General features: G+C 62.4%; 1 protein-coding gene and 1 long non-coding RNA gene across 3 annotated transcripts in view; both read left to right on the top strand.

Moving 5' to 3' along the window:
* Positions 1-125: 125 nt before the first annotated feature.
* LOC138849470 (uncharacterized) lies at positions 126-4,413 on the top strand. Of its 2 annotated transcripts, none has more exons than XR_011388315.1 (5): positions 126-940; positions 1,611-1,798; positions 2,575-2,638; positions 2,786-3,027; positions 3,429-4,413. It is a non-coding gene; the product is annotated as an uncharacterized lncRNA (long non-coding RNA). The 2 variants fall into 2 exon arrangements; XR_011388314.1 differs by having other exon boundaries at positions 1,420-1,798.
* Positions 4,414-6,848: 2,435 nt separating this feature from the next.
* Positions 6,849-21,376, top strand: part of UMODL1 (uromodulin like 1) — a 52,972-nt gene continuing 38,444 nt past the window's right edge. The window contains exons 1-6 of the mRNA XM_070073124.1: positions 6,849-6,924; positions 11,622-11,864; positions 13,875-14,036; positions 15,050-15,177; positions 17,314-17,500; positions 19,354-19,494. Of these exons, the coding sequence (XP_069929225.1) occupies positions 6,849-6,924; positions 11,622-11,864; positions 13,875-14,036; positions 15,050-15,177; positions 17,314-17,500; positions 19,354-19,494 (937 nt within the window). The remainder of the gene's footprint in view (positions 6,925-11,621; positions 11,865-13,874; positions 14,037-15,049; positions 15,178-17,313; positions 17,501-19,353; positions 19,495-21,376) is intronic.

The raw sequence follows: 21,376 nt of genomic DNA, 5'->3' as shown, positions 1-21,376 counted from the left end.
CTGTGGCCCGGAAAGGCAGTGGAGGATGGCCCAAGTCCTTGGGCCCTGCACCCCATGGGAGACCAGGAAAAGCACCTGGCTCCTGGCTTCAGATCAGCGCGGTGTGCTGGCTGCAACGCGCCAGCCGCAGCGGCCATTGGAGGGTGAACCAACGGCAAAGGAAGACCTTTCTCTCTGTCTCTCTCTCACTCTCACTGTCCACTCTGCCTGTCAAAAAAAAAAAAAAAGATTTATTTATTTGAGAGGCAGAATTACAGAGAGAGAGGGAGAGACAGACAGACAGACCTTCCATCTGCTGGTTCACCCCTCAAATGGCTGCAACAGCCAGAGCTGGGCCCATCTGAACCCAGGAGCCTCCTCTGGGTTCCCAGTGTGGGTACAGGGGCCCAAGGACTTGGGACATCCTCCACTGCTTTCCCAGGCCCATTAGAAGGGAGCTGGGATGGAAGTGGAGCAGCCAGGCCCCGTATGGGATGCTGGTGCTGCAGGTGGAGGCTTCACCCATTGGCCACAGCACTGACCGTGAGTTTCTTATAATATCCTTCTTTCTTTCTTTTGACAGGTAGTTATAGACATGAGAGAGAGAGAGACAGAAAGGTCTTTCTTCTGTTGGTTCACTCCTCAGATGGCTGCAATGGCCAGGGCTGGGCCAGGAGCCAGGAGCCAGGAGCTTCTTCCGGGTCTCCCATGCAGGTGCAGGGCCCAAGCACTTGAGCCATCCTCCATTGCTCTCCCAGGCCACAGCAGAGAGCTGGACTGGAAGAGGAGCAACCAGGACTAGAACCCGGAGCCCATAGGGGATGCCGGCGACGTAGGCGGAGGATTAACCAAGTGAGCCACGGGGCCGGCCCCATAATATCTTTCTTTTATTATAGGCTGTCTCTTCCTCTGGAGACCCCACTGAATACATCGCATATCTGCACATGGAAAGATCATTATGGTATGTACTCAATCAATTGCTGTTTATTCCTCATTTCTAAAATCCTTCAGGGTGGGAGTGTACAAATGTTTCATCTTTCCTTTTTAATTTACTTTAGGGGGAGTAGGGGACAGAGACAGACACAGAGAGAGGGTGGTCTTCCATCTACTGCTCCAAATGCCTGCGATGGCCAGGGTGGGTCCAGGGGCTGAGCCGGGAGCGTCTCATGGGAGGCAGGAACCGATCACCTAAGCTAGCAGGAAGCAGAGACGAGAGCCATGCAGAGAGATTTCCCTCCTTTTCCTTTTTAAAAATACTTACTTACTTAGTCTGAAGTCAGAATTACAGAGAGAGAAGGAGAGACAGAGAGGTCTTCCATCCGCTGGTTCACTCCCCAGAGGGCTGCAATGGCCAGAGCTGGGCCAGGCCAAAGCCAGGAGCCAGGAGCTGGGTGGTAGGGGGAGCCCAAGCACTTGGGTCATCTTCCGCTGCTTTCCCAGGCCACAGCAAGGAGCTGGATGGGAACCGGAGCAGCCAGGACTCGAGCTGGGGCCCACACGGGATGGCAGTGTTGCAGGCGGTGGCTTCCCCCGGCTACGCCACGGCACCAGCTCCCACCCGCCCCCTTTGCCCTGAGAGTGTGCTTTGGAAAACTCCCCTGAGAGTCTTCTCCTTGCTTTGGAACCCGCAGGCGCGTGCTTGGGAGGCCTGGATGGCGCTTCCCGACCCAGGATGTCTTTCCTGGGGACCTGGAAGGTGTCTCTGAGCTGTGGGCAGGTGGCCCTGCCGCCCTGATCTCCAGTTTTCAGAGGGCATCTCGCTCCAGGTTGCAAAACCACCGCCTGCCGCAGAGCCGAGAGCAGCCTGCGTTTCCTCTGGGTAAGGCCAGTTAACACGGGGGTCACGTGTGACCCGGTGATGCTGGTGGGGGTGTGGCCCTCCCCCAGGGCACGGGCGTGGACGCGGGCGTGGCTGCCTGCCCCTCTCCTTCCCGGTCCCTCGGCGGGCGGGCGCCTGGGCTCACAGCGCCTCCTGTGCACAGCAGGTTCTGCAGTGAAGCCGATTCTTTGTCTTCCGCCTCTCTGGAGAGGGTCTCCGGGTCGGGAACCAGCGTCAGTGCTATTTCCCCCAAACGCCTTATCTACATTTCACAATAAAAGACGGACACCTCCAAGGTGCTCCCTAGTTCTGGAAGACTTTCCACCCACCCTTTTCCTCGATTGTCACACACACACACACACACACACACACACACACAAGGAGGCATTACGCCCGACTGCAGGGGCGCGTTTGGGATTCCCACCTTCCATAGCGATTGCCTGAGTCCTGGTTCCAGCTTCCGGCTACCGTGCACCCTGGGAGGTAGCAGGTGACGGCTCACGTATGTGGGTCCCTGCACCCTCAGGGGAGACAGACTGAGTTCTGGGATCCCACTCTCAGCTGGGCCCAGCTCTGGCAGCTGTGGGTGCTGGGGGGTGACCACTGGTGGGAAATCTCTCTTTCTCTCTTCCTGCCTTCTCCTCTGGCTTTCTGCTGTCCCTCTGTGTGACTCTGGCTTTCAAAAAAGGAAAAAAAAAAAAAAAAAGACGACTAAGTCTTCATTGTGACTCATTTCTGCCTTCTGCCTTCTACCTGAAGCACTTGACTTATTCCAGAGAGAACATTCCGGGGAGAGACGCGGTCCAGCCACCCTGAACTGGCCCGGACCCCAGCACAATGGTGAGGCCTGCACAGAGGGGTCAGAGCCCAGACGTGTCCCTTCTCATTCTAACCCTGGGACACCCTCACCCCACCCTGGACACTGCCCGGGGTGGGGGGCCAGGTCTCCTGAGTGTAACTGCTGCCGGCCCTGTGTGTTGATGACAGCATCAGGAGCCCCCCGCGGCTGGGCTCACCCCAGGACAGTGCACAGGGAGGGACCCGCTGGCCGCAGGGCGATGGATGACACAGATGGCAGATGAGGATCTGTGGTGGTGATCGTGGGACTTCCGTGAGCACACCTGGGACCAGAGCTCTCAGACGGCAGGCTAGGAAGTCCAGAGAGGCCCGCTCCGGCCTCACCACCTCCCACAGGAAGTCCTCTTCACACCCAACAGGAAGTGCCCCCAGTGAGTGTGAACATGTGTCAGCATGTTTGTGTGTCCCTTTGCATGCATGTGCAAACACACAAGTGTGTGAATGTGTGCACATTAGCATGAACACGTGAGCGTGTGCACGGGTGTCGGGGTGTGTGAGCTCGCATGTGTCTCTGGGTGGGGTGTACACGTAGGAGGAGTGGGAATGTGCCCACCCATGGCTTCCCCAAGTTTACCAATCTTGGATTCTGGGCTGGCTCTGAGCAGCGGCCCTGTCCGGGGCAGGTGGAGTCTGGGCTCTCTGACAGGTGGACTGAGGCTGGCCGCATTCTGGCGGCATGGGACAGCGAGCCCCGGAGTGTTCTCTCCCCCGGGGTTACCACGTGGGGTTCTCTCCCTCCAGTGTTCAACACAGGAATGCATTCTGTCTGCAGCCAACCTGCCGCACTGTGGGTTACATGGACTCACCACGGTCTCTCCTGCGTGTCTGCATGAAAGGGAGGCGGACGGAGAGCAAGCTGGAGGCTGTTCTTTGACGGCTTCTGAAAACCACAGGCGTGGAGTATAAACAGAAAGCAAGCTGGAGTGGCATTTTGAGGGATTCCAAACAGCCAGCGCGTCCTGAGAGTGAAATGTCCTGGTGCCGTCCCCTCCCTCTGGTCTGTCTGTGTGTCTGTCTGTCTGTGTGTGGGGGGGGTCCTCGCTGGGTCATGGTGTGAGGAGCGTGGGCTTCAGGCTTGAATGGACCTGGATTTAACCCGAGTCTTACTTTCCTCATCTGGACGGTGGCATGAAGACCCCCTTCACGGTAAGGTGGGGAAGAGAACAAGGGGCTCATGGGGCCCACGCTGTGGCACAGCGGGTAAAGCCACTGCCTGCAGTGCTGGCATCCCTTACAGGCACCAGTTCAATTCCCAGCTGGTCCACTTCCGATCCAGCTCTCTGCTATGCCCTGGGAAGGAGTGGATAAATAAATAAATTAAAAAAAACCTCACAGTCAGACTAGGCAGCAATACTTTTTTTAAAAAATTTTTTTATTTTTTGACAGGCAGAGTGGACAGTGAGAGAGAGAGACAGAGAGAAAGGTCTTCCTTTGCCGTTGGTTCACCCTCCAATGGCCGCCGCGGCCGGCGCGCTGCGGCCGGCGCACCGCGCTGATCTGATGGCAGGAGCCAGGAGCCAGGTGCTTTTCCTGGTCTCCCATGGGGTGCAGGGCCCAAGCACCTGGGCCATCCTCCACTGCACTCCCTGGCCACAGCAGAGAGCTGGCCTGGAAGAGGGGCAACCGGGACAGAATCTGGCGCCCCAACCGGGATTAGAACCTGGTGTGCCTGCGCCGCTAGGCAGAGGATTAGCCTAGTGAGCCGCGGCGCCAGCCGCAATACTTTTTTTTTTTTTTTTTTAAAGATTTGTTTACTTATTTATTTGAAAGACAGAGTTACAGAGAGAGGGACAGAGACAGAGCAAGACCTTGTCTTTCAGTTCACTCCCTGAATGGCTCCAATGCCTCGAGCTGGGCCAGGCTGAAGCCAGGAGCTTCTTCCAGGTCTCCCACATGGGTGCAGGGGCCCGAGGACTTGGGCCATCTTCCACTGCTTTCCCAGGCCACAGCAGAGAGCTGGATCAAAGAGGAGCAGCTGGGACTAGAACCGGTGCCCATATGTAATGCCGGCGCACAGGCGGAGGATTAACCTTCTGTGCCATGGTGCCGGCCCCGACTGAGTTCTCAACCATGGCCTCGTCCCCAATCTCACTGCTTCGCTCAGGGCACACGGAAGCATCCTAGCGGCACAGGTCTGAGACGGTGTCCACAACACCGCAGACCCACGCCGCAGACCCACACCGCAGCCCCACACCACAGTCCCACACCGCAGTCCCACGCCGTGTTTCCAAACTCTGCGATCCCCGAAATCACGTTTTCTGTTCATTTACTGTTAATAAAATCTTAGTTTTTGAATATTATATTACAGCTTTTAAATGCCTTCTTTTCTGATTGAAACCTAAAAGCTCTCTCTGTGGACAGCGCAGTGCTGCCCAGGGCAATGATTCTCTCTAGCGGGCTGCATCCCAGGGCTCCTCGCCGTGGGGACCCCTGAACTGGGCATGACCTCCATGTTCCCCTTTATTAAAAGAATTTGTTTGGCTAATTATCATATTTATTTGAAAGCCAGAGCAGCACAGAAAAAAGCAGAGACCAAAAAGCTTTTCCATCCGCTGGGTCACTCCCCAAACGCATGCAAGAGCCAAGGGCCGGGCCGAGCCCAAGCCAGGAGCCTGGAGCTTCACCAGCGTCTCCCACACGGCTGGCAGGGACCCAGCACCAGCACCTGCTACCTCCTGGCACACATCAGCCGGAAGCAGAGCCAGGACTGAACCCAGGCTCCTCGATCCAGGACACAGGTGTTCCGCGCCCCAGCCCCGGCTCTGCCTCGTGTCCTGTCTGGGCACCTGTCGTGGTGCAGAGGCAGCAGCGCAGCCCCGAGAGGTTCACCCACTGGGAGTAAACGCATAGCAACCGAGGCGCGGTGTCAGGCTGGGAGGCCCTCGGGGACCTCTGTTCCGTGTCCGGGGCGCAAGGGGATTCTGCTGCTGATCCAAACAACCAGCGTGGGGCTCAGCCACGCACCTGGGAGCGTCCTCTGAGCCGAACAAGAGTTCACCCTGCGCCGAACACGACGCCTCAGCTCTGCAGGTCCAGCCACGAAAGGCCACCCACAGCGTGGAACGCCGTCACGACATTGTGAGCCACAAAGTTTCCCCTGGGAAACCTCAGCATCCGTTTCACACACACCCTGCTGGCCCCGACACAAAACCCGCATCACCTACCGGGCCGTCACCCTCGCGATCTTCCCTTCCCGTCCCAAGGCCTTTCCAGCTCCTGTCCCTGCGTGGAGTCGTCCTCGTGGACGTGGGCCTGCACGCGTCTCTGTTCTGACCACGTGCTTAAATGCTTTTAAATACTTATTTATTTATTTGAAAGTCAGAGTTAGAGAGAGAGAGAGACTGACTTCCATCCACTGGTTCACTCCTCAAATGGCCACAATGGCCGGAGCTGTGCCGATCCGAAGCCAGGAGCCAGGTGCTTCCTCCCGGTCTCCCATGGGGTGCAGGGCCCAAGCACTTGGGCCATCTTGCACTGCTTTCCCAGGCCATAGCAGGGAGCTAGATAGGAAGTGGAGCAGCCAGGACTTGAACCAGTGCCCCTATGGGATGCCGGCACTGCAGATAGCGGCTTTACCTGCTGTGCCGATCAAATGCTTTTCAGCGCTGACGAGACACTCCCACCATGCACTGCACGTCTGTGATGTCATAGCCGACGCTCCGGGGGAATTTACTTCCCCCTTCGCCTGCGGTGGCTCCACGCTCTCGTTACCTGCGGGAGATCCTGGTGGAACCGGCATCACTGTGGCCAGCGCTCAGGGAGAGGGTGCTGGGCGAGGCTCCGGGACAGCCGCGCCCCTGACCTCTGGCCCACATTGTCCCACTGTGTGAAGGGCGCTTTTCTGCACCCGATGGGCCACTTTGATCAGACGCCGGTTCAGAGCTGGCAGTAAGAGAATACTCGGCACTAGATGGAGGGAGTCAGATTCTGCAGGACGAGACCAGACCCAGGCAGGCGGCCGGGGCCACTGGATACTCAGCTTTCCCCAAAGATGCCATCAGCACCGAGGAGAATGGGCTGTGTCACGCAGGCGCCCCGAGGGGGCCGTGGCGGAGGAGGCGTTAATGAGGGGACATAAGGGACAGCTCCCCGGGAGCGCTCCCTCTGCAGCCATCGCCGGGAACAGAGGCGTCTTCTCCAAGCCTGGGCGACTGCAGGGGAGACCAGAGCCGTGGGCCTCCACCACTGCACCATGCGCGGGGCCCTGGGGCTGGCCCTCCTGGCTCTGGCCAGCACCGTGAACTTGAGCTGGGCCAGCGGCTTCACAGGTGAGGAGGGGGCTCCAAGGGAGGGGGTCTCGGGAGGGCAGCTCCTGCTGAGACCCGGGCAGGTGCGGACGCGTTACTCAGAGGCAGTGAATGCTCTTGGCTGAACTTGCCGTCCTGTGGCTGCTCGCAGGAGCCGGCCAAGGGGGGCAGCAGCCCCTCCGGCAGCAGCGTGCCTCGGATGCCTGGGGTGGGGGTTCCCCTGAGTTCTGGGTCTGCAGGGGCCCAGCTCTGCATTTCTGGGGGTGATGTGGGCGCTGCAGGTCCTTGGGCCATGCTGAGAACGCTGGGTACAGGTGTCCCGAGCGGGCAGTGGACGTCCAAGGGCAGAGTTCCCAGCAGGGAAGCGGCGGGCGCTGGCGGAAGCCTCAGAGGCACAGGGTTAGCAGGTGGCTCTCACACAACCCCGCAGGTTTGGGGTCTGCAAACCCTCATCCACGCCTCCGAGGACCGCCCTCTGCCGACCAGAAGGGGCGGGGCCTCTGCCTCACAGCTCCGCTTCCACCCAGAAGCAGGAATTTGCCGGATTGTGGGGTTTTTTTTGAACTTGAGTTTTCTGTCGGCAGGGGTGGTGTGCGCTCAGGGGCAGGAGGATGGGCAGGGCCTGCTGGGGGCCTCCTGCTCTGGCTCTGCTAGGCGTCCAGGTGATCCAGGGGCTCCCAGAGACGTGAAACACAGACGAGGCAAGCATCTCCCGGGTTCCAGAGGAGACCAGTGCGTGCGTGTGTGCGTACAGGAGTATGAGTGTGTGTGTACAGGAGTATGAGTGTGTGAACATGTGTGTGAACATGTATGAGTGTGTGTGTACAAGAGTATGAGTGTGTGTGAACATGTATGAGTGTGTGTGTACAGGAGTATGAGTGTGTGTGAACATGTATGAGTGTGTACAGGAGTATGAGTGTGTGTAAATGTGTGTGTACAGGAGTATGAGTGTGTGTGAACATGTATGAGTGTGTGTGTACAGGAGTATGTATGTAAATGTGTGTGTACAGGAGTATGTGTGCATGAGTGTGTGTGTCTGTGAGTGCATGAGTGTGTGTGTATGAGAGCGTGTGTGTGTACAGGAGTATGAGTGTGTGTGAACATGTATGAGTGTGTGTGTACAGGAGTATGAGTGTGTGTGAACATGTATGAGTGTGTGTGTACAGGAGTATGTGTGCATGAGTGTGTGCATCTGTGTGTGTGCTGAGTGTCTGAGAGCATGTGTGTGTATACAGGAGTGTGAGTGTGTGTGTGTACAGGAGTATGAGTGTGTGTGAACATGTATGTATGAGTGTGTGTGTACAGGAGTATGAGTGTGTGTAAATGTGTGTACAGGAGTATGTGTGCATGAGTGTATGCATCTGTGAGTGTGTGTGCTGAGTGTCTGAGAGCGTGTGTGTACAGGAGTATGTGTGCATGAGTGTGTGTGTCTGTGAGTGCACATGTGTGTGTATGAGTGTGTGTGCTGAGTGTTTGAGAGTGTGTGTGTGTACAGGAGTATGAGTGTGTGTAAATGTGTGTACAGGAGTATGTGTGCATGAGTGTGCGTCTGTGAGTGCACATGAGTGTGTGTGTATGAGAGCGTGTGTGTGTACAGGAGTATGAGTGTGTGAATGTGCATGAGTGTCTGAGGGTGTGTGTGAGTGTGCGTGTGTTGAGTGTCAGAGCACGCGTGTGTGTGCGTGTGAGTGCAGGCACTGCTGGTGACCCGCTGGAGCCCTGTAGTGATCAGGCACAGCCTGGCGGCTCCCTGGGGACCAGGCCCTGTCGCGGATGCACACGGGCAGCACGTCCTCCTAGGTCAGATCTGCCTGGCTGGCATCTCGGCGCAAGCAGCCCGGGTGTGCCCCGCTCAGCAGTGTCCCCGGGGCTGGACCGGGCGGCCCCTCACCCAAGCAAGCAGCCCGGGTGTGTCCCGCTCAGCAGTGTCCCTGGGCCGGGACCGGGCGGCCCCTCACCCAAGCAAGCAGCCCAGGTGTGCCCCGCTCAGCAGTGTCCCCGGGCCATGACTGGGCGGCCCCTCACCCAAGCAAGCAGCCCGGGTGTGTCCCGCTCAGCAGTGTCCCCGGGCCGGGACCGGGCGGCCCCTCACCCAAGCAAGCAGCCCGGGTGTGTCCCGCTCAGCAGTGTCCCTGGGCCAGGACCGGGCGGCCCCTCACCCAAGCAAGCAGCCCAGGTGTGCCCTGTTCAGCAGTGTCCCTGGGCCGGGACCGGGCGGCCCCTCACCCAAGCTGCTTCTGCGCCCTCGGCCGAGCTCCCCTGGCCCAAGCCAAGTCCCAGGCTTCCTGTTCCTCCAGGGCCTTCTGTAAGCTCCTCACCCGTGCTGGGGACCAGTCCCCAGAGCCCGGCCCAGCGCTCAGGAGACTGGGGACCAGCGAGCCCGAGGGGAGGGCCTGCCGCCGTGGGCTTGCTCCGTGACCAGCGGCCTCCCCACGGCTCTGGGGCGTATGGCAGGCCCCGTGGGTCTGGTGGTCTGCACACCTGTGGGTGGCTGTGAGGCCCACGCTGGGGTCAGAGCCACTGCCCGCCGTGGGAGTGAAGACAGCTGCGGCTCCGAGGGTGATTTCCACTCCCACCCCTGAATCCTCGCCGTGAAGTAGCCACGTGCTCCTGGAAGGACCGCCCCCCCCCCCCAACGCTGAGCCCCGACCTGCAGGCTGCGCGGTCGGTCCAGTAACACCGGGGCTCAGAGGCTGGGATCTGCAAACACAATGGGTTCAAGCCGCTGGTTCACCCTGCACGGAGGCCACATGGCGCTGAGGGGAGGGTCAGGGCCGGCATGGGCCCCGTCGGGGAGATGGGGGGGGCAGGGCCGGCCGTGGGTCCCATGGGGGAGGTGGAGGCAGGGGCAGGACAGGCGGTGCCATGGGGGAGCTAGAGGCGGGGGCAGGGCCGGCCGTGGGTCCCATGGGGGAGGTGGAGGCAGGGGCAGGGCCAGCCGTGGGACCCGTGGGGGAGGCGGAGGCGGGGCAGGGCCAGCTGTGGGCCCCGTGGGGGAGATGGAGGCGGAGGCAGGGGCAGGGCCGGCCATGGGTCCCATGGGGGAGGTGGAGGCGGGGGCAGGGCCAGCCGTGGGACCCGTGGAGGAGGTGGAGGCAGGGCAGGGCCAGCTGTGGGCCCCGTGGGGGAGGCGGAGGCGGGGCAGGGCCAGCTGTGGGCCCCGTGGGGGAGATGGAGGCGGGGCAGGGCCGGCCATGGGTCCCATGGGGGAGGTGGAGGCGGGGGCAGGGCTGGCTCCTGCCCAGGCTGCCAGCGGGACCCTGTCCCACACCCGTGGTCCCTGGTGGTCCCCTGGCGTGGAGCAGAACCCCCTGCAGCCCCACCTCCGTCTGCATGTCAGCCTGCAGCGGTGCCTCCCGCACAAGGTGATGGGAGCAGCCCACGATGCAGGGGCGGGGTCTCGAGGGTGTTGTGACTGCGCTGCGGAGGCAGCCCCCAGGCAGGAGAGGGCCCCAGCGCCCACCCAGGAGGGAGATCTCACACCCTGCTCCCCCACCCGAGGCAGCATATTCACTTTTGACTCTGACCTCCCGCAGGAAGCTGGCATTGGCACCTGTGCAGGCCTGTGCTGAAAGCCAGCGACAAGTGTGTCACAGGAAGACAAACTGCTTGGCTTTCCGAAACGCGTTCTGCACCCCCCCGCGCCCACGTCCCATCTCCCCACGACCTCCTGGAGCCCCTCCACCAAGACCGAGCCACACTCATGTCCCGCGTGGCCCAGCGGAGCCCCACGGGGACTCGCGTGTGCGGTCGGGAGTCGTGGTTGCACAGCAGGGTCCAGACCTCAGCCCCCGACCCCACCCACTGGGTTCTGGAACCCGGGCTGGGCTGGGGGCGTCGCCCGGTCTGTGAAGGGGCAGTCCTCGGACCGAGGCCAGGGCCCGCTCACCTGCAGGGGCGCCCTCCGGCCCCCGACCCCACCCCTGCGTGCCTGGCTCAGGTGCTGGAACCCGGCCCCTGACCCCCACCCCTGCGTGCCTGGCTCAGGTGCTGGAACCCGGGCTGGGGTGGGGACATCGCCCGGGCTGCCTGGGGGCGTCGCCCGGTCTGTGAAGGGGGCAGTGCCAGGGCCCGCTCACCTGCAGGGGCGCCCTCCGGCCCCGGACCCCACCCCTGCGAGCTGGCTCAGCGGCTGGAACCCCGGCTGGCGGGGGGCGTCGCCCGGACTGCCTGGGGGCGCCGCCCGGTCTGTGAAGGGGCAGTCCTCGGACCCGAGGCCGGGGCCGCTCACCTGCAGGGGCGCCCTCCGGGCCCCCGACCCCACCCCTGCGAGCTGGCTCAGCGGCTGGAACCCGGGCTGGGCTGGGGGCGTCGCCCGGTCTGTGAAGGGGGCAGTCCTCGGACCCGAGGCCGGGGCCCGCTCACCTGCAGGGGCGCCCTCCGGCCCCGACCCCACCCCTGCGAGCTGGCTCAGTGGCTGGAGCCCGGGCTGGCGGGGGCGTCGCCCGGTCTGTGAAGGGGGCAGTCCTCGGACCCGAGGCCGGGGCCCGCTCACCTGCAGGGGTGCCCTCCGGCCCCCGACCCCACCCCTGCGTGCTGGCTCAGCTGCTGGAACCTGGCCTGGGGTTGGGGCATCACCCGGGCTGGCTGGGGCGTCGCCCGGTCTGTGAAGGGGCAGTCCTCCTCGGACGCGAGGCCGGGGCACGCTCGGGGCTCCGGGCGGACGGGCCCCAGGGGTCTCCTTCCTTCGCCCCCTCAATTCCGCACCCCCGCTGCAGAAAGGGGCCTGTCCCTGCTGGGCTACCAGCTGTGCGGCCGCCGCGTGACCCAGAGCGTCCGCAGACTGGAGGCCACGCGGTCGTCCAGCGTCACCTACGTGTCCTGTGGCGGCTGGATCCCGTGGAGGCGGTGCCCCAAGACGGTTTACCGGACACAGCTCCTGGCGGTGGACGTCCCTGAGCCCACGAACGTGACCGACTGCTGCGACGGCTACGAGCAGCTGGGCCTCTACTGCGTCCTGCGTGAGTCCCGGGCGCGGGGCCGGACGGGGCCGGGAGGGGCCTGCGCACGCGCGGGAGTCGGGGGTGGGGGGGGGCAGGAACTGCCTGCGCATGCGCCTGAGTCCCGGGCGGGGCCTGGAGGCCCCAGGGTGCTCCTTGCGCATGCGCACGAGTCCTGGTCCCTGCACGGCTTTCTGCGATGCGGGTGGCACCTTAGAGTCACCCGAGGCGTGGGCCGGCCTCTCGGGCCCGGTGCGGCTCCACCTGCTCCCCGGTGGCACTGAGGCTGTCCGGGCACCTAGGCAGCGGGTGCCTGGGGCTGCCCTCAGAGACGGTGTCGGCCTTGGTCAGGGACTCGGGCACCCGGGTCTTCTGCAGCCCCCAGGCGGTCCTCCTGCGTGGTGAGGTCGAGGGCCAGGGCCAGGGCTCCACCCTCCCTCTGCGGAGGCCGCCTTAGCCCTCCCGTGTGAGTTCACAGGGCACGAGGCCGCAGGTGCCCTCCCGTGGACCCCGTTCCCAGGCCAGGCACGGAGCTGGCTTCAGGGTTCCAGGAGCGTTTCTTAGGTGTCCGCCTCTTCCAGGGGTGTCCCCAAGTCACCGCCATCACCAACGCCCCGGCACCGCGAGGAGCCAGCCAGACCCCCCCTCCCCCCCCCAAGCTGGCCTCTGCTCCTGCAGTGGCAGGGCCAGGCTGCCAGGGGCTGCTCTAGGGGACCCCTCCTGCCTGCCCCCGCCCCCTGCCCAAGGGCTGCCGGAGCCAGGGTGCCAGCCTGAGGCTGTGCCCGACGTTTTGCCTGCGGGGAGCAGCCCCCTTCCCGGGGGTGGTGGGGACCGCTGGGGCCTGGCCGTGTTGGGGGAAGCCCTGGGGCAGGCACGTTGGGACTGAGCTGTGATTTTTCGGCTGCAGACGGCCGGCTCTGTTCTGCCCTGTCCCATCCTACCTGGGGTGGCCACGCTTCTTCCTCCATGCTGGCCGAGGTCGCCCCGCCAAAGGGCAGGGGCGTGGCTGACCATGGCCCGCCTGCATCCCAGCTTGCAGGGTTGCGGAAGGGAGGGCCCTGCCTCCGTGGATCCCAGCACCTTTGATGTAGGACTTGGCAAGGCGAGGAGCTGGGAGAATGTTCTAGTGCGCCAGTCCCAGGGCAGCAGGCGTGGGCGGGACAGCGGGGTCGTGAACTCGTCCTGAATGTCCCAGCTCTCCCCGGAGGACAGTACGTGGTGCCCTAGGGTCCCAGAGGGATCGTTCTAATAACAGTGACGAGAAGGCAGCGGGAGCCCAGGAGGAAAGAGGAAGAAGAGGGTGGGAGGGGAAGTGGCCCTCGGGGGTGCACCTGCAGAGCAGGCCAGCTGCTCCCTCTTCCCGAAGGACCAACACTCTGCCCCCGGGTCTCGGGCCGCGTGTGTGGGGCTGCTCTGGCCCCCGGGCCTCGGGCCGCATGCATGGGGCTGCTCTGGCCCCCTGGGCCTTGGGTCACTGTGCGTGGGGCTGCTCTGGCCCCCTGGGCCTTGGGTCACTGTGCGTGGGGCTGCTCTGGCCCCCTGGGCCTTGGGTCACTGTGTGTGGGGCTGTTCTGGCCCCCTGGGTCTCAGGCCGCATGCATGGGGCTGCTCTGGCCCCCTGGGCCTTGGGTCACTGTGCATGGGGCTGTTCTGGCCCCCTGGGTCTTGGGCCTCCATGCGTGGGCTGTTCTGGCCCCCTGGGTCTTGGGCCGCCGTGGGTGGGCTGCTCCAGGCGCCGGCTCCTCTCCAGGGCGGTCTCCCTGGTCCCCGCGTGCAGCCCTGCAGTCTCTTTGCTGCAGACGGGACTTTGTCCTAGCACTGAGCCATACTCAGCAAGTGCTCAGGAAGTTGTCTGAGTGGGTGGGCGAGGCACGGGGCAGGGAGCAGCAGGGCACTCTCGGAGAGGGGCCTGGAGCCCCTATACCCGTGCTCCTGGGGTCTAGAGGAGGAGCCCCCAGCCCCGCGGCGGCCCCCGGGGGCTGTGTTCAGGATGTCGCCGCTGCACGTTGTTGATTGTGCCGTTTTCCCCAGCTCTGAATCGGTCAGGGGAATTCACATCCCGCCCTGGGGTCTGCCCAGCAGTGGGGCCGGGACCATCCGCGTCTGCGTGCAGCGTAGACACCGACTGCCCTGGACTTCAGAAGTGCTGCCCCTGGCCGGGGGGCCTCCACTGTGTGGCCCCCGCACCCCAAGGTAGGGCTGCTATAGGCATGCTTGCCGAGGGGCAGCAGGGAGGGCCCTGGTGAGGCCGGGGTGGGAGGCCTCTGGGAGTGGCAGCCCCAGCTTCGCGGGGAGCCCTCCCCCGTGTGCACAGGTGCAGCTCACGCGTGTGCGTGCTCTTTGTCAAAATCCTGCCCCTGCAGCCCCAGGAGAGAAGCGCTAACGGCCCACCCAGGTGTCCTGGAGCGGGGGCAGAGGCCCTCGTGGGGCAGAGCCCTAGGTCCTCGCTCGTCTGGGGAAGGCCTGGGGCCCGGGTGTAGCTGTCAAAGCCGCCGTGTCTCCCTGTGGGAGGTGTGAGTGCCAACACTGAGCCAGCACAGGGGCCTGGCTGACGGCCGTCTCCCAGGGCACGGCCCACCGTGTGCCCAGGCTGCAGGCCTGGAAGGTTCTCTGCTGGCCTGGGAGGGTTCTCTCTGCTCCCAGAATGTTCTAAGCTAGAGAAACAGGCCATGAAAGTATCCTACTTATGAATCTGGTCTTGGTATACTGTAGTCACAAGCAGTAGTCTAACCAATATCAAGTTTGCATACTGCAATACTAGGTGTTGACTCTGCTACTGAATGGTTGTGGTATGCATCGCATGTAACATGCTACATAGGGTGTTACATAGCGTGTGACAGTCTTCTGCAGCATGCGTGGTATTGCACGTTGTTACACAACTTGATGTTAATAGTATAAACAGCACAAATGAAATAGAGGAATGGCACGGCGTCTAGTAACTTCATATACGAGGGTAGCGTTATACTACAGTGAGGGCTGGCGGCTGTATTCACACCCTAGGAGGATCTGCTCCTTGGAACACCCAGCTCTGAGGGCTCGGGCCTCCCGACTGCCCAGGGCCAGGGGCCCAGGCCGTCAGGGCGGGGTGGTGGGAAGCTCCTCCCCGTGCCACTCAGCAGTGGCCCTGCCTCCCCAGCCCCCTGTCCCCCAGCCCCCCGGCCCCACCCGGTCCCAGGGCTTCTCCCTCAGTGGCGTTTGGGCGGCAGGTGCACCCCCCGGGAGGAGCGCGCCGGGCTCCTGGTACAACGTGACCGTGCTGGTGAAGATAGGCTTCGAGGACCTGCGGGGCGTGGACCCCCACCTGCTGAACCACACGCGCCTCCTGTGCTCGCTGGTAGGTGGGGGCAGCCGGCTGGCCAGGCCGGGGTGCGGCAGGCGGGCCAGGGCTGTCTGCCAGCAGCCTCCGAGGGGCCGGCTCTGAGCCGGAGCTGAAGCCCTAATTTAACAGTTCAGCCCCGGTGGTGGTGGGGGTGGGTTCCAGACAGACAGCACCACGCACCCGACTGAAGCGTGTGTGTGAGCCGCCTCGCTGTCAGCGGTAGCGTGTGAGATGGGGAGCACGGAACCCCTCGCCCCGTGCGGCTGTCGTACGTGAGCAGACAGCGTCTCAGATGAGATGGCGGCGTGAGCCCTGCGGCTCTGGGCTCCCCTCCGCCTCCCCGCCCCCTGCAGCCGTGGCTCCCGCTCCTGCTCCGTGTGGCACTGCCCTGGGCAGCGCGGAGGCCGGAACCGGGGAGCAAGCTCTCCAGGGCCGAGCCCTCGGCGTCCTGGGCTCTGTGTGCGCCTCCAGCAGCCACCTTCCTGGCTCTGTGACGAAGGCCCTGGGTGCCCCCTGCAGTGACAGCTGTGAGTGCCCCAGCGAGCGGCCAGCGACTTCCAGCCGGGGCGTCGGCCCTGATGGGTGCCACCCTCAGGCCTGGGAGTCTCCACGTGCACAGAGCCGGCAGTACCTGAAGGGGCCTCCCCGGGGCTGCCTGCTGGCCGGGCACCGAGCTTGGCTTGATGTTCAGCTGTTGTGTCTTGAAGACCTAAGAGTTTCTTTACAAATGGTGATGTATATCTTTAGTATTTGTTTGAAAGGCAGTGATTAGATGACAGATGATAGACAGGTATAGATAGGCAGATGGCTGACAGATAGGCAGAGCTGCTGTCCTAGTGCGGGTTCACTCCCCGGATTCCCGCCAAGGCCAGGGCTGGGCTGGGCTCAGCACAGGTCTCCCGCGTGGGTGGCAGGTCTCAGCGACACGAGCATGCCTGTGCCTCCTACAGCGCGCATCAGGAGGAGGCTGGGACCCAGCCCAGGCACGCTGACGTGGGTCGTGGGCTTCTCCAGCAACGGCTTTTTTAGAAGATTTATTTATTTTTGGCTGGCGGAATCCTCTGCCTGTGGAGCCGGCACCCCGGGTTCTAGTCCCGGTCGGGGAGCCAGATTCTGTCCCGGTTGCCCCTCTTCCAGGCCAGCTGTCTGCTGTGGCCTGGGAGGGCAGTGGAGGATGGCCCAAGTGCTTGGGTCCTGCACCCGCATGGGAGACCAGGAGGAAGCACCTGGCTCCTGGCTTCGGATCACATGGTACGCCAGCCACAGCGGCCATTGTGGGGGTGAACCAATGGAAGGAAGACCTTTCTCTCTATCTCTCTCTCTCACTGTCCACTCTGCCTGTCAAAAAAAAAAAAAAAAAAGGAAAGATTTATTTATTTTATTTGAAAGACACAGTTACAGAGAGGCAGAGGCAGAGGCAGAGGCAGAGAGAGAGGTCTTCCATCCGCTGGTTCACTCCCCAAATGGCTGCAGCAGCCAGAGCTGTACAGATCCGAAACCAGGAGCCAGGAGCCTCCTCCGGGTCTATCACATGGGTGCAGGGGCCCAGGCACTTGGGCCATCGTCCACTGCCTTCCCAGGTCATAACTGAGAGCTGGATCCGAAGTGGAGCAGCTGGGACTCGAACTGGTGCCCATATGGGATGCTGGTGCTGCAGGTGGAGGCTTTACCCACTACGCCACAGTGCCAGTCTCATTCAGCAACATCTTAACCACTGAACTGAATGCCCTCCTGCTCAGTGATTTCTTTTTATAAGATTTATTTTATTTATTTGAAAGGCAGAGTTACAGAGAGAGGAAGGGAGGGAGGAAGGGAGGGAGGGGGAGAGAGTGAGAGAGAGGCCTTCACCACTAGTTCACTCCCCATGTGGCTAAAACTGCTGGGGCTGGGCCAGACCGAAGCCAGGAGCCAGGAGCCAGGAGCTTCCTCCGGGTCTCCCACGTGGGTGCAGGGGCCCAGGCACTTGGGCATCTTTGGCTGCTTTTCCAGGCCACAGCAGGGGTCCAGATAGGAAGCAGAGCAGCTGGGACTCAAACCGGCGCCCGTCTGGGCTGCCAGTGTCTCAGGAGGCAGCTCCACCCGCTGCTCCACAACGCCGTCCCTGGACTCTGCTCCGTGGACACCACGTGACGCTCTCCTTCTGGTTCCCAGGTCACCAGTGCCCTGCAGCCGCTGAACTCCTCAGTCCACCACCTGCACTCGGTGGGCGGGGACGCCTCCACCACGCTGTCGCAGCTGCTGCTGGGCCTGCCGAAGCCGGTGCCCATGGCCAGCGTCTCCAGTAAGCTGGACGACCTTGTGTGGCGCGTCTATGAAGTGGTCAGCGTCCGGGTGCAAGGTGGGTGCTCCCTCGGGGCGGGGAGGGCGCGGGGCCTGAGCAGCCTGATGCAAGGTGCACTCGGGGGCTGGATCCTGGAGGCCGAGCCCAGCGGCGGAGGAAGTGCCGGCTCACCCTGCTTCCCTGCCAGGTGTGTGGGGCGGTGCATCCCGGCACAAGCCGGCTCCACGCCACCTTCCCAGCCAGGCCTGGGGGCTTGTTTCGCCTGCCTCCCCTCCGTCTCCTCCCCACACCCTCCCCGTCACTCCCCTTCCCCTGAGCTGCTGCTGACCCAGGGCAGAGAGAGCCTCGTATCCCCAGGCCCTCCCCGCCTCTCCCCCGCCTGGCCGAGGGCCTCCTGGTCTCTGGGCGCCCCCCCGCCCGGCAGAATTTGTACAAAGCTCGGTTTGTACCGCGAGCCTGGTTTCTGGCCGACACTTGCTGTTTTATTTATCTGTGTTTTTTGGGCGAGGTCAGGGGTTGGCAGACTCTCTGGAGAGGGCCAGATGGGAAATGTTTTTTGGCCACGGCCTCCGTCTCACCCCCTCGTCTCTGCCATGGGAATGTGAGCGCTGTGGCCAGGTGTGCTCCCGGGAGTCTCCCGGGCAGGAGGAGGTGGCCTGGGCTTGTGGCTCCCCGGCCGTGACACTGAGGCCACACCTGCTGCTGCCAGGGGACCTCGGGGACTGTGTGAATCCTCCCTGGAAATCCACGGATGTTCTCGGAGACGAAGCCACCGTATGGCGGTGCCAGTCCCTGCCAGCCTTCCCTCGTCTGTCCCGACAACACCCGTCATGCAGAGGTCACTGGGAGACCCCTGGAGGGAGCCAGTGGTCCCAGAGAGACCCCGTGCCGGGTCTGCCACCTGCTGCCTGCATCCTGCTTCCTGGGGCACCCTGGGAAGGGGCACCGTGGGGGGGGCACCATGGGAAGGGGCACCGTGGGGGGGGCACCCTGGGGGGCATGGGAGATCAGGCTGCAGGACGTGGGGTTTGCGGGGGGGGGGGTTGAGGTCTCAGGAAGTCTTTGTGGGGAGGGGAGCTGGCCCGAGGAGAAGCTATAATTGATACGGAGCGAACACTCACTCATTTTGCCCCAGAGAAGGGGCCTGGAGCTCTCGGGTGCCCCACGCGTGCCCTGTGGCAGCCTCGGTGGGGCCCGGCTTTGTCCCCCTGCTCTCTGCACGTGGTGGGGCCTCGCCTGTGGTCGGCGCTCCGGGGGCTGTTTCCGTCCACCAGAGGCCAGCGGCGTCCGCCCAGGAGTGCCAGCCCTGAGGGGAGGGCAGCGGCTGCCTGGTTTTTCCCTCAGTGCGGAGAACCACGGGCTCGCGTGGCTTATCTCTGGGCTCCCTCGTTTCGTGACCGCTCAGCGTCAGTCGTAAGCGTTCTTCACAAAGTTCGTGGAAAACGGCCGTGAGGAGCGTCATCTGTTCTGGGCATGACATTTTGAAATCTGTGAGTTTTTCTGTAATGCACATTTCCATGCGCTTTTTGTATGCATGAATTTCATATTTTTTTGCACAAAAATAACATTATTTTTAAAATTCCATGTCCATGGGCTTTTTTGAAGACTGCTTAAGTGTGGATTAAAAATTGTGTTTATGTTACTAAAAATGCCCAATTCTGTTTCACACAGACTTCTCAAAGTGCCCCTGTGGAGCCCAGAGTGAGCTGCTCGGGCACGAGCAGGTGCAGCTACCCGCTGGGCGTCTGTGTGCCCGGCCCGGCTATGGGCAGGGCTCAGATGGAGGTCCAGGGCTGGCGGAGGCACCCTCCGGCCACTGCCTGCCAGCGCAGCTGCTGTCGGATCCGTGCTGGACACGGGCGAGGGCTCAGTGAGAACGAGGAGTCACGGCCTGCTCCGCTTGTCCGCAGATGTGGACGAGTGCCTCTTCGACGCACTCAGGGCCTGCTCAGGAGAGGAGCTGTGCCTTAACGTGGAGGGCTCGCACCAGTGCACCGGCCACCAGGGCTCGCCCGCTCCATCTGCCCAGCCTCGGAGCCACCTGGATGAAGGTAATGCCTGGGCTCTTCCGGATGGCGTGGGGACGGCCTAAGGGCTCCTCAAGGCTAGCCCGGCCGCAGGCCACGGAGGCCTCAGGCTCTGTCTGGGAGAGGGTGGCTGGCCCAGGGCCACGGAACAGTCACCAGTTCTCCCAGCCGTCACCTCGTGGTCTGCCGTTCTTGTACTTCCTCTTTCATTTTGCACGTGTTGATTCTAAAAGATTTATTTAGTAAAAGGCAGAACAACAGAAAGAGAGACAGAGACAGACAGACAGACAGACAGATCTGCCACCTGCTGGTTTGCTCCTTAAACGGCTTCAGCGGTCAGGGAAGTCAGGAGCTGGGATTCCGTCCAGGTCTCCCGTGGGGGTTGCAGGGGCCCTCCCAGGTGCATTAGCAGGAAGTTGGATTGGAAGTGGAGCAGCCGGGACCTGATGCAGGCGTCCCAAGTGGTGACTTAACCCGCAGAGCCACGGGGCTGGGCCCTTACACTGTTTTTTTTTTTTCTTTTCAAAGATTTATTTATTTATTTATAAGGCAGAGCTACAGAGAGGCAGAGGCAGAAAGAGAGAGAGAGAGAGAGAGAGGTCTTCCATCTGCTGGTTCACTCCCCAGATGGCCACAATGGCTGGAGCTGGCCTATCCAAAGCCAGGAGTCAGGAGCTTCTTCCAGGTCTCCCACATGGGTGCAGGGGCCCAAGGACTTGGGCCATCTTGCACTGCTTTCCCAGGCCACAGCAGAGAGCTGGATTGGAAGTGGAGCAGCCAGGATTTGAACCAGCGCCCAAATGGGATGCGGGCTCTGCAGGCAACAGCTTTACCTGCTACACCACAGTGCCGGCCTTCACACATGTTTTTTAGGTGCTATTCACTGTGCCAGATGCTGGTGTAGACACGTGCTAGTTGCTGGTGTAGACGTGTGTGAGCAGGTCAAAGCCTTGGCTCTCAGGAGCCTTGTGGGAGAACATGCGGATGTTTGGCAGGTGTGGTGTGGAGCAGGGTACCCATGGGGCTTGCTGAGACTGTGTGTGTGTGTGTGTGTGTGTGTGTGGTGAATGCTTGCCTTGGGGGCCACAGGGCTAAGCTGGACTGTCCCTGGCACCACAAGGACACCCTCGATGGCAGAACGTGCTGGGTGCCGGTGGAAGGCTGAGAGGGGAGTGCCTGGCTCTGTCGCAGATGCGGGTGGGGGAGGGGGAGGAGGGGGGGAGCCAGGTGTGTGCTAGGCGCTGGGCGAATGTGAAATAACCCCCGTGACCAGTGTTCCCTAGCAGGGGCGCCGGCCACCTGGCAGCTGCTCCGGTGCGTGTGGGTGGCTCTGGGGAGGGCGGGGCCAGTGGCCTGGGCCGGGAGCCGGAGACTGCTGGGCCACGGGGCGCCAGTGGGAGATGAGCCGGTGGGAGCTTCCGCTGTCGGGGCCGGGTGCTGACCTGGCCGGCACCACCCAGGGCCACCTCGGTTTTTATTTTGCTCGGTTTCGTTTATTGGCAGTTAGCTCTGTCTGAACGTATCACACAGTTCCCACGTTTCAAGTCGGGAGCCGTTCTGTGTGTGACGAGCTCTTGTCCCACTGTGTGCCCGCTGTAGGACCCCGTGGGCCGTGCTGGCAGCTCCGTGCAGCTCGTCTGACTTACGAAGGGCCTCCAAGCATGGGAGCGGTGCAGCCGGCGGTCCTGCCGCCGTGCGTTCCTGTAATTGTTGGTGTATTGCTGGCCGTGGTTGTCGCTCTCTCGCTGTGCCTCGTTTAGCACCGAGCGTTGTCCTGGGTGGGGACAGAGAAGCAGTGCCTGTGGGATCTAACGCCATCACTGGGTCAGGCGTGCACTGGGGCTCCGGGATGACTGTGCACAGTGCAGGGTCCAGGGTGGTGGAGGGGGAGGTGCCATCGCCGGGT

This window comes from Oryctolagus cuniculus, chromosome 4 (genome assembly GCF_964237555.1).
Source record: "Oryctolagus cuniculus chromosome 4, mOryCun1.1, whole genome shotgun sequence".
NCBI classification, from domain to species: Eukaryota; Metazoa; Chordata; class Mammalia; order Lagomorpha; family Leporidae; genus Oryctolagus; species Oryctolagus cuniculus.
This window is presented reverse-complemented; position numbering and strand designations above follow the sequence as displayed.